The sequence below is a fragment of the Acanthisitta chloris genome, unplaced genomic scaffold, assembly GCF_000695815.1.
Source record: "Acanthisitta chloris isolate BGI_N310 unplaced genomic scaffold, ASM69581v1 scaffold3806, whole genome shotgun sequence".
NCBI lineage: Eukaryota > Metazoa > Chordata > Aves > Passeriformes > Acanthisittidae > Acanthisitta > Acanthisitta chloris.
In genome coordinates this window covers 15311-26833 of record NW_008679593.1, presented here as the reverse complement: position 1 = coordinate 26833, position 11523 = coordinate 15311, and the positions used below count along the sequence as shown (strand labels likewise).

Here is an 11523-nt window from a genome sequence, read left to right as displayed (position 1 = left end):
AGGAATGCAGCATCAGCCTTCTGGTTCCATGTCTTGAATGCTTGTGCATAACACAACTGCTGTGTGAAGTGCTGTTAAGAATCCTGCTCTCCTGGAGTATCCTGGGTTCCTGAGTTCAGGAGGAGCTGATGCAACTGGTAGTCCTGAAGCGGACTGGGACAGTGATGCACTTACTGCAGAGAGCTAAGTGTTGAGTTGTAAAAAAGTCTCAGGATTCAGTTCCATGAGGCTGAAGTGCTTTTATTGGCAAACCTGGGAGGAATTGGGGCCATGTGGAATGTGATAACAGTTGAGAAAAGCAATTCCTCCTTTTTTTTGCCTTTTAAAAGTTCCACTAATGTTCTCATGTGCAGCTGGAGTTTAATACATTTCAGTTCTTCTGGTCCATAGCCACTATTTGGGGCTATGGAAGTTCAGAGCTGAGGGGTTTATTTAAGAGTATATTGAGAAAATGCTCAGAGAATTAAATCTCTAATGACAGTCACCTTGAGGAACTGAATTTAGGAACCAAATGGTTCTCTTGTAAGCATATTGATTAGGAGTGTTGGTATAAGGCAATTAAAACACAAGGATTTTCATGGCACACAAGTATTTAAGTGCAAGATTTAAAAGTGCTCTGATTCTTTTAAAATTGAGGTTTCTGAGAATCTGCTTCACTGTTCAGAGATCATAGTTACTTTGTAGACACTGTACATGTAGTTCAACTATGGCAAGAGCAAGAAGGAAAAAGTCTTTTGGAGAAAATGGGAATGTTTCGCCTGTTGTTCCATAATGTATTTTGCCTTTTTGTAGTGTGACATTTCCTAGAGATCACCTATTCTGTAATTATATGTATGTTTATATCAGTCCCTGCATGTTCTTTTGGTACAGATAGCTCTAGTGCCAAAGATGTCCACTGAAATCCATCATTGATGGCAATTTTGAGCTAAAGTATTTGGTGAAAAGGGGAGACTCAATATTTGGTGACATTTCTCCTTCTAACACAGCATGTCTCACTCAATGGTGGAACTGAAGCACTAGGGTTATTGAATAGTTTTTAAGATGTCTGAACCATATCTGATCCTTCCTTTTCTCTCCTCTGCCCAAATTAATATTGGGAGGGAGGGAGGGGAGTTTAGCTGCTCTGTTTTGTGTCACCACTAAATATTTCCTGGTAGTTCTTGAACTGGTTTGGGTAACTGTTAGCACAACCAGCTTCTTTTCTACTTCTTTTCTGCAGTTCCAGTTGGTTGCTGTATTCTTTCTGCTCAACTTGAATATCTCTATGTTTTCCTCAGGTGGCTTTATTTCATCTGTGCATGTATGTCTGTGAAAAGCTTTGGAATTCTCTTACTATTTCTGTACCACCATGTATGTATGTTCCCCTACAAATGGCTTTCCTAGTTTTGCTTTCCTAGTTTTGCTTTCCTCTGCTTCTCTCTGAATGTTCTTACGTGGCTGCACGGTCAGGGCAGGCTCAGGTCTCTCTCTCTGCTTTGATGACAGCAGTGTTCTGAGATTGGGTTGTGGTACTATCCTAAGAAATTCTATCCAGGGTCTTAATGAGCCTCAGCATATGACTAATGCACTGCAGACAGTGAAACAGCTGGAAGTACTGTCTGGGAGGTGGGGAAGTACAGCTGAGTAACAGCGTTGTTCAGGACATTTTCTGGGAGATCTGAAAAAAGAAAAAAGGACTCGCAAAACACCCTCACATTTCTGTGAGTTGTAATTTTCCCTTTCTTTGCTCTCCTGTCCCTGTTCCCTGAACCATGACAGCTGAATGCCATGGCCAACCGAGCTGCTGGGAAGGGCTACGAGAATGAGGATCACTATGAGAACATTCGCTTCAAATTCATTGGCATAGAAAACATCCATGTGATGAGGAACAGCCTGCAGAAACTCCTGGAAGGTGGGTACAGCCTGTGTGAGTGGCCTGGCTTGGTTACCCTTGGCCACTTCTGGCCAGAACCTTCTGCTGCATATCTAAATCCTACGTGCACAAGTGGGTGTGGATTGGGTATTGGGGTGGAAACACAGTCATTGCTTTGTCTGCTATATTGAAGTGGCTGAAAGTATTAATGCTGTTAAAAATGCTTTCCTGGTTGACATTTTATTTGTTCTTGTGCTTAGTTTTGTAGTGGTTCAAAAATAACATTCCTTAATTGTGCTAGTTTACATCCATCATGAATGTCTTAATGAGCCTAATTAATATTTCTCTCTAGTCTTTTTCTGTGACATTTTACCTCTAGGGTAGTCTCATGGTTCCTTCATGAGCTACTGAAAGAAAACCAACAGAGGTTGTTGAGGAAATACTTCTTTGGGTTTGCTCTGTTGAGTTTGGAGAGTTTCAGTGTTAAACGGTATTTCTGTTTTGAAATACAGTTTTGGCATTATATTCCAAAGATTTTAATCTCATAGGTACATAGTTGTTACTTTTCATTTATTTCCAATTCCTCTAACTAAACTTGATTTTAATACTTGAAACATCTATTAAATTATCATTTTAATACATGAATAGATTAATACATAAATAAAACATAAATGTTTCAATACATAATATACATAAATATAGCTCGGGTAATTAAGCTCCTTGTACGGAAAAATATAAAGCAGGGCAGAAGAAATGCTTACCTGAGCCATTGGGGATCAAGAGGGGAATTGGGTCCATAGTTCCACTGATATAATTTTGGAGAAGCTCCACTGAAGGTGATAGGGAGCAGAGCTTGGATCAAACCAGCACAGTGTGCTCACTGGTTTCCAGCACTGTTGCCATTCTTGTGCTGACTCAAGCTGCAGAACAGGGCAGAGCAGGTGCTGCAAGTCACTCTGCTTGGTGCCTGTGCTTGTTTGCTAAGATTCAATTCAAGTGCTGTCATTCAAAATAGGAGTTGAATATTTTGGTAACCAGCATAATGGTCATACTGCTTCAAAATGGTTGACCAGTTGCCTGGTCAGGTGGCACTGCAGGATCTGTGGTGACCTTGGAGAAAAATGAAGACATTCAGACACCCAAGCATGGCCTGATCACAGCTATGAGCTCTCAACTGCCTGTTCCTGGCAGATTTATTTTGTAGTGGATGAAGAGGCAGAATAGTTACTTATTTGCTCCCATACTCTTCAACAGAGATGAAAGTTCACTCCCTGGTGCTCATGGAGTGTTAGTGAGCTTTATTACTATCAGTATTTTCTGTGCTGAGTTTCATTACAGCATCTGAGTTGCCTTCAAGGTTAGACATATTATTTCCCTCTCTAAGTTAGAACTCTCCTGTCTTCACATCTCGGTGATGGTGAGTGCATGGTTGTAGATGTGTGTATGATGGTGATTTTTAGTGAAGTAACTGATCACTAAACACTTTTTATTGAAAAAGACTCAGCTGAATAAGTAATGAGTTACCATTTCAAAATAAGAGGAGGAAGAGGAGACTTTCAGAGCCTCAAGTTCTCACACAAAACAGCAACATTTAGTTCAGAATTTTGAGTATGCAATTAGGAGTTTCTATGTCCTTTAGATAGGTTATTGTGGCTTTCATGTAAAAAGTGTGGAAATTCAGCTTCAGCTACTAATACCTTTGTTTGTGTTCCCAGTGTGTGAAACGAAGTCCCCCTCAATGAGTGATTTCCTCACTGGGCTGGAGAACTCAGGTTGGTTACGGCACATTAAGGCTGTGATGGATGCAGGTGTCTTTCTTGCCAAGGTAAAACTGTACTCTAGCCTGTAGGTGAATTAAAAATACATTTACTTGTCTGTTAGGCACTGCTCCAAGGCTGTGAAGGTGTCTCTGGAGAGACGGTGGGAAAACATTGCTCTCCAGGTTGGCCTCAGTGATCCAAACCAAACCTGCAGTTGGAGAACACAGAGTGGGTCACCTCCTGGCTCTCTCCTAGACACTTCTGGGACAAAATGTAGGGGTTGGGACATTGTCCTGTACACTGTATTGCAACAAGCAGTGACTTAGGCTTTATTAGAACTCATTTTAAACACATAAATGTGGGTAAATTACCTTTATAAACCTTTCTGTATAGTAGTGCAAACAAGCTCATAAGCCTGTGCTCATTATTCAGTCACCTGCACTGCTGGAATTGAGGAATTGTTTTTGCCAGTTTATTTGCTCCTGGTTTTGTGGAGAATTAGGGGCTGCTAATTTTGATTATTCAGCACAGTCCTCATTTCTGTAATGTTTCTGGCTTTGAAGGGCAGGCAAAAGAAAAGAAGTCACTAAGGCTCTTCAGGAGTGGTAAAGGGTGTGCAGGCGACACGTGATGAGAGTAGTGAGGAGTAAATGTATTTTCTCTCTGACAGTTTTCCCATGTAGCAAGCAAGAAACTTATTTTGTGTTTCTCTTCTGCCACTGGTACAAGGGGAAAAAGGTGATCCATGTGAGAGGAAACTGGGATCAGCTCTTCTGTTTTGTCTTGAAGTTCCTAGTCCCCATATGTCCAGTTGTTATTCTTTACTCAGCCACCAAATTTTTCATCAGAGGAGGAAGGAGACTGAGAGTTCTTGGCCTTTCAGAAGACTGAGCATTTGAGATCACAGGGTCTTGTTTCTTGCCAGTCTGTTGCTGACAAGACGTGCTGCCGCATTTTGTGCTAGTTGGGGTTTCCTGTGGATTGCTGGAATGGTCCAGATGAGACATGACCAGTATTCCTCTAGGGTTTTAGGAAAATGCAGATGAAAGGTTAGTGTTGAATTCAGAAATCAACCTAGAGAGGTGCTGAACTGTTGTGTGTGGTGTGTCCTTCCCAGGCTGTGAGGGAGGAGAAGGTCAGTGTGCTGGTGCACTGCTCGGACGGGTGGGATCGCACGGCACAGGTCTGCTCCCTGGCTGGCCTGCTCTTGGACCCCTTCTACAGGACTTTCAAAGGCTTCATGGTAAGAACGTGGAATTTCAAACATTAAAAGTGCTTCCTGCATTGGAAATGTAAACAGGCCCTAATTAAATGTTTTAGGCCATTTCCTGGAACAAGCAGTAGGTGACCTATATAAAGCAGCTTTGATTCTGTAATGAGCTGTAATTGCTCTGACCAGCAATGGGCACACAGGGCAGTGGTTGGTTTACAATTCCCAAATCTTTCTTTCCTTGGATGTCCACATCAGAGCCACTAATGAGAGATTTCAGCAAGAGATGAGTGAGCAAAGGATGCAATTCTGGCAGCAATCCACCAAAAAGTGCTTTAGGAGCTTATCATGTAGGTCTGTTATCTGCTAGGATTTCCAATTGGGTGAACTTATGCTTGTATAACCTCTAGATCAGTAACATCTCTGCACCATTTCAGGCCTTTTTAAAAACTATTTCACATGAATTTGGCCATTTGCTTCTAGTGCAGCCTTTTTCTTTCTTGAAGCCATCCCTGCAGAAATACAGTGCAGTCTGGGATGTTTCTTTCCAGTCATCTCTTGTTAAATACCTGAGGAGCTACTGCTGTTTCTGAGGAGAGTTCCTGGTAAGAATCCTTGGAATCAGAACAATGCAGATTTTGCCTCCTCCAGTGTGTTGCACTGCCAGGACTGTTTTCTTGCATTCCATGCTATTATTACTATCTTTGCTTCTGGATTGGACTGCAGTCTGTTAGCAGTTAAAATTATATCAGCATGTGAAACATCTGCCTGGGCTTTGGCTGTGCTCTGAATGGTTCTGCATGAACTAAGAAACATGATCTTGCTTAGGAACAGGAGCAGTAACTAACACAGACACATCCTTGTCTGTCCTCTGAGCCAATGGTTTATAGGCACAAATGCCCTGACAGTGGTAAATGAATGCAACAGGAGTGTAAGGAATGGAAAAAAATTGAAAAGCAATATAAATGGAGTTTTCAAAGAACTCTGCTGTGAGTTCCTGCCTGCCATCTGGTCTTTAAGCCTCTGGATGATGATATCACTAGTTGATCTTTAGATATGGTCCAGCAAGGCAAGGAATAATGGATGCAGCATCAGTCACATGGTTCCTTATACATGCTTAAGGAAAACACTGCTTGCTTTTTATTTTCCTATAACTAGCACAGGCTTTCTATTTAAAAGAGAAAGATTTCATCCCATGCTCCTCAATACACAGCTGTACTTCTCATGTTCCAATTGCTGTGTTCATTTGTTGAATTCCAGTTGCTGACTTATTTTGCTGAATATCACACTACTCTTTCCTGAATTAGATTATATTAAACTGTTTATAGAATCATACTATTGTAGTATGTTAAGGGGTTGGAATGGACCTTAGAGATCATCTAGTCCCAAGCCCTTGGCCTGGGCAGGGACACCTTGCACCAGAACAGGTTGCTCAAGGCCCCATCCAACCTGGCTTTGAACACTGCCAGGGTTGGGGCAGCAACAACTTTCCTGGGTAACCTGTGCCAGTATCTCACCACCCTCATGGGAAAAAACTTCTTCCTAATAGCTAATCTAAAGCTATCCTATTTCAATTTATACCCATTACTTCTTGTCCTGTCACTGCAGTTCCTTACAAAGAGTCCCTCTCCAGCTTCCCTGTATCCCCTTCAGATCCTGGCAGGTTGCTCTGAGGTCCCCACAAAACCTTCTCTCCTCCAGGCTGAGGAGGTTAATTCTTTTAGTTCAGTATGTTTAGATAGTGTGATTTTAACAACATAGAAACTCCCTCAAAATAGTACTGGGCTTATTTGAAATGAGTTCTGATTGCAGCATTGCCACTGCACTGGTAACTGGATAATCTATAAATCACAATTACTATTTCCATTGATTTGTGGGGATGTACTTGGAACAGGAGAGTCAGCAGCTTGTCAGCTGTTTAGGCTTTAACACCAAAGGCTTCATTTTGCTTCTCCTAACCAAAGTAATGCTCTTGTTTTAATCCCTGTTTGGAAACTGCAGGTTCTGATAGAAAAGGAGTGGATTGCAATGGGCCACAAGTTTTCACACAGGTGAGAGGAGCACATTACCTTGGGTGCCGTGATTGGGTGAGGCTTGGCTGTGGAACTGATAGAGTGTGTTCGGGTTCCTGTGCTCCCATGAAAAACTGAAGTGAAAATACAGGACAGAGAGGAGAAGATTTAGAAAATACTGGAGTTGATGGCATACAGCCTGTCGTATCTGCTAGGGCTGTTCTTTCATCAGGGGGTTTTATTACCTTACAAAATTATAGTCTTGAACAAATTGTTTGAATTCTGAGTGGTTTTCTACCTACAAAATTGTGTCATTTGTGGAGTGCTAATCATAGAATCATTATGGTTGGAAAAGACTTCCAAGATCATCAGGTCCAACCATCAGCCCAGCACCCCCACCATGTCCACCACTAAGCCATGTCCTCAAGTGCCACATCCACACATTTTTTGAGCACTTCCAGGGATGAGGACTCCACCACTGCCCTGGGCAGCCTGAGCCATCAATAATGGTCTGACAAGACATGTTAATTTTTCTGCAGTCATCTCCTGGAAGAAGATCTCAGCTAATGTTTTTTCGGGACTTTTACCAAGTTCAAAGTATGAACATGAGGAGAACTGGAAGAAAACTTTCCAGTTTAATGGCAAGGGGATTCTTTTTGTGCTGGGAGACACAGCATTTACCCCTGTTTGTTTGCATCTCTCTAGGTGTGGCCATTTGGATGGGGACCCCAAAGAGGTGTCCCCTGTCTTCACTCAGTTTGTGGACTGTGTCTGGCAGCTAATGCAGCAGTTTCCCTGCTCCTTTGAGTTCAATGAGAGGTTCCTGCTCGAAATCCATGACCATGTTTACTCCTGCCAGTTTGGCAACTTCCTTGGGACCTGCCATAAGGAGCGTGAGGATCTCAAGTGAGTTGGCAGTTTGTAGGACCAACAGTCCAGAGTCACCTGAAATGGCAGCAAAAGGGTCAGGTTTTGTGTGTGTTTTTCATGCCACTGTAGATTGGTTAAGGGTGACATGGTCTTGATATAATAGTTTCATAGTATGTTAATGGGTTGGAATGGACCGTAGGGATCATCTAGCCCCAACCCCCTGCCCTGGGCAGGGACACCTCCCACCAGACCAGGTTGCTCAAGGCTCCATCCAGCCTGGCTCTGAACACTGCCAGGGTTGGGACAGCCACAACCTGTGAGTTGTGGGCAACCTGTGCCAGTGTCTCACCACCCTCACAGGAGAAACTTCTTAATACATAATCTAAAGTTCCTCTTTTTCTATTTATCCCCATTACTTCTTGTCCAGTTCCTAACAAAGAGTCCCTCTCCAGCTTCCCTGTAGCACCTTCAGATACTGGATAAATGCTTATGTTCTACAGTGTGAAAAAAATGATAGATTAGTGATATCCCAGAAGGCAGATGTTTTAATTTGGACCACAGTAATAACTTGCAGATAGCCCTTCTGGAGTGGATAGTGTCCATTTGAAATGATTAGGTATTCCTCCATGGTGATTCTTGTGTTTCTGAAATTAATCAGACAGTGTAAAAATACTCCTTAGCACCATTACATAACTCTACTCCAAACAGCTCAAGCTCTTAATCCACTTGCTTCTTCTTTGTAGTGATCATATGTTATTTGTACTTGACAGAATCTTTGAGAAGACCCATTCTCTGTGGCCTTTCCTCTTACAGAGGAAGCAGGAATTGAGAAATCCTTTGTACAGAGGGTTTACAGCTTACAAAGAGCTTCAACCAAACACACTACCTTTCAGTTTCCAGTAAGTTACTTACTTAAGAAGGGGAACATTTTTCACCGTAATGTAGATTTGGTGATTCAGATTTAATGCAGTAAATTTGCACCAATTAGCTTGGTTTGTTTTGCCTTTCCCCTCCATTCCTCATCCATCACCTGAGAGTAGCAGTGATTGTTAAATGTAATTGTTAAATAAAATCTCATAGTATAGTTTCATAGTATGTTAGGTGCAGGTGCTGTCATTTAAAATAATATATTTTATTCTGTGTTGAGAAGAGGGTGGGGAAAGGCAAGGAAAAGTACAACTTCACATGTGTGGATAGAACCACACACCCCTGACTGCTTGCTCTGTGATGTTGAAGTGATCAGCAGACAATTGTTTAAGCAAGTTCATGCTTTCCTCCTTTTTAATATATATGAAGGAAGCATTTCAAGCAGGTATTTGGGTGCCCAGTCACAGCCAGGCTGATGCAGTCAAGGGGTTTGTCCCAAGGAGAGGGTGCTGGGTGCCATCTGTTTGCTTGCCCAAGAGGTTAACAGGTGAAGTGGTGAGTTTTGGTTTGGTTTTGGCTCACCCCTGGGCCCTGAGCAAGAAGGGGCTGCAAATGTGCTTCAAATGTCTTTTTAAATGCTGGATGTGGCTGCTGGTGGGCAAAGGATTTTAAAAACAGTTGGGAAGTTGGGCAAACAGGATTTGAAGGTGAGCTGCCCAAGCCTCCAGGGAGTCTCCTATAGAAAAAGCAGTGTATTTTCATCCCATGCTAATGCCTATTCCAGGCAGTTTTAACTTCATGAAAATTTGCCCATCGATTCTGAATTTTTTAATCCAAGGCCATGGCAGTTTTTAACAATCAATTACTAACCTGAATTTATTGAAAATTATATTCTTAAACAGCAGCTGGTCTGTTGGCAGTAGTGTCCAACTGACCTCCTAACTCCCTTCTCTTGTCCTGTTCCTGAGGTTTTGGTGTGGGATGTACAATCGCTTTGACAAAGGAATGCACCCTAAGCAGTGTGTGTTGGATCACCTGCTGAGCTGCATGAGCCAGAAGATGAAGCTGGAGGACAATGCCTCTGAACTGGAAAATGTGAGTCACAAAATGTTTAAAGTCACAGGATGAGTTTGGCAAATGTAACGAGGATTGAACGTTGGCATTGAACAGTTGTTGAAACAAGCTTGGCAGAATCGGGGGTTAAATGACAAAATTGTGCTTGCAGTAGCTTTTCTGTATGTATTACAAAATTCCTCACACACAAACAACCTAAAAACCATCTAAAATACAGTAGTAGCAGAGCATCTAAAAATACACCTGTGAAGAACACTGTCAGTGTCCTTTGCTAGGTGAACGTGAACACTGAAAACTTCAGCTTCCTTATTTGCACACTGATGTGTGTATCACTCATGTAAGGATCTGTGCCCATGTACTTCGATGCTGGATTGCAGAGCTGGAAAAGAGGCATTGCCACAGAGCTGGTATATTGACAGCTGGTTTTGTACAGAATCACCAGATCGATCAGGTTGGAAAAGACCTCTGAGATCATCAAGTCCAGCCTATGATCTAACACCACCATGTCAACTAGACCGTGGCACTAAGTGCCATATCCAGTCTCTCCTTCAACATGTCTGACATCTGGGAATAGGAGCTTGCATCAGTTTTGTTTAATATCTTTTTATTTGTGTAGAAACTTCCTTTCCTGGATGGTCCTGTGCCCAGTGAAGTTTGCTCGTCATCCAGAGCAGTACATCCTGCTACCAAAACCTCAATGCCAAACACTCCTCAGGACTATGGAGGGGGAGCCCCCCCTGTGCTGAGCAATGGCCCCTCAGCAGGGGCTATGGCTGTGGGGGCAGGAGAGGAGCAGCAGCCCAAGGAGACCCTGTCCCAACCCCGGGACACTGCGGTGGTGTCGGACTCTGCGGTGGAGGACGGGAGGCCTGAGCACCAGGGATGAGCTCTGGGACTGCCTGGTGAAGAGGCTGTGGTGGGGTGAGGCCTGTGGGGCTGTGCCTCAGGGATGCAGCCCCCCCACACTTGGAGCTGAGCATGAGGATGGGTGTGAGGGAGCTGGGGAGCAGCAGTCTGGGCTGGGGCACTGCTCTGCAGATGGAGTGGGGCAGGTGCACCTGCACCCAGAGCTGCCCACGAGGCTGCCTGGAGCCTTTGTAAACTTGCTTTGCAGTGGCCACATGTGTTTAAGGTTGCTGACTGCCTGCCAGCACTGGTGTTCCAAGCTGAAGGGAATCTTGCCCAGTGAGCTTTGGAGCTGTGCAGTGTTTGTGACTGGAGGAGGAAGGATGTTTTGTTCTCAGTGCTGGTGCAAGGGCATCTTCAAATGATAGCAAATTTCAGTTCAGCTTCAAACGATAAAAACCCCCAACCTTTCTTAGCTGTGAATGAGTCTCTGCATGACCCTTGCCTTGTAGCAGAACTGGTTCAGTTTTTGTTTCCTATGCATATTTGTTACACAAAACCAAACCCCTGTGCCTTTTTCTGAGACCATTTTAATGTCCAGCTATGCCTTGTGCTATTTTTCTTATTGTAGTGTAGAGTGTAGTGTTGAGTCTTCTTTGTAGTCAGTATTTTGAAATGAGATTTTTACCTGCTGCAGCTTCTCCAGGAGCTTTGCTGATCCCCTGAGTTCAGTAGCTTCTTTCTAAGCCAGCCTTTCGAAGAATAAGCTTTTATTGACCTCATTTACTGATGTGAGGCTGCAGCAAGGCACAGAATTAGTCTGGAACACATGGATGTTTGACCAAAGGGAGGATTAGAAATGAGAAACGGTAGGAAAATGTTTTATGTGGAGTTTTTCCCTCTTGTTTTCTCATCTTGGTTAAATTGAAGAGAGTAGCTCTGTTGGAAGCTGGGATCAGTGTGCTTTCCCCACATCCATTGATGAGGCAGCAATTACAGATGTATTGTGTCTCAGGACTGAAATGGGGCCCA

The 11523-nt window shown here is 43.2% G+C and overlaps 1 protein-coding gene across 1 annotated transcript in view; it reads left to right on the top strand.

Annotated features, from left to right (window-relative positions):
- MTMR8 (myotubularin related protein 8) overlaps positions 1 to 10531 on the top strand; it is a gene marked incomplete at its 5' end in the record, with an annotated part of 18003 nt that extends 7472 nt beyond the window's left edge. Inside the window, 8 exons of the mRNA XM_009077348.1 lie at positions 1759 to 1891; positions 3568 to 3677; positions 4730 to 4855; positions 6824 to 6873; positions 7540 to 7740; positions 8475 to 8603; positions 9540 to 9666; positions 10262 to 10531. Coding sequence (XP_009075596.1) covers positions 1759 to 1891; positions 3568 to 3677; positions 4730 to 4855; positions 6824 to 6873; positions 7540 to 7740; positions 8475 to 8603; positions 9540 to 9666; positions 10262 to 10531 — 1146 coding nt within the window. The remainder of the gene's footprint in view (positions 1 to 1758; positions 1892 to 3567; positions 3678 to 4729; positions 4856 to 6823; positions 6874 to 7539; positions 7741 to 8474; positions 8604 to 9539; positions 9667 to 10261) is intronic.
- Between the last annotated feature and the right edge of the window lie 992 nt (positions 10532 to 11523).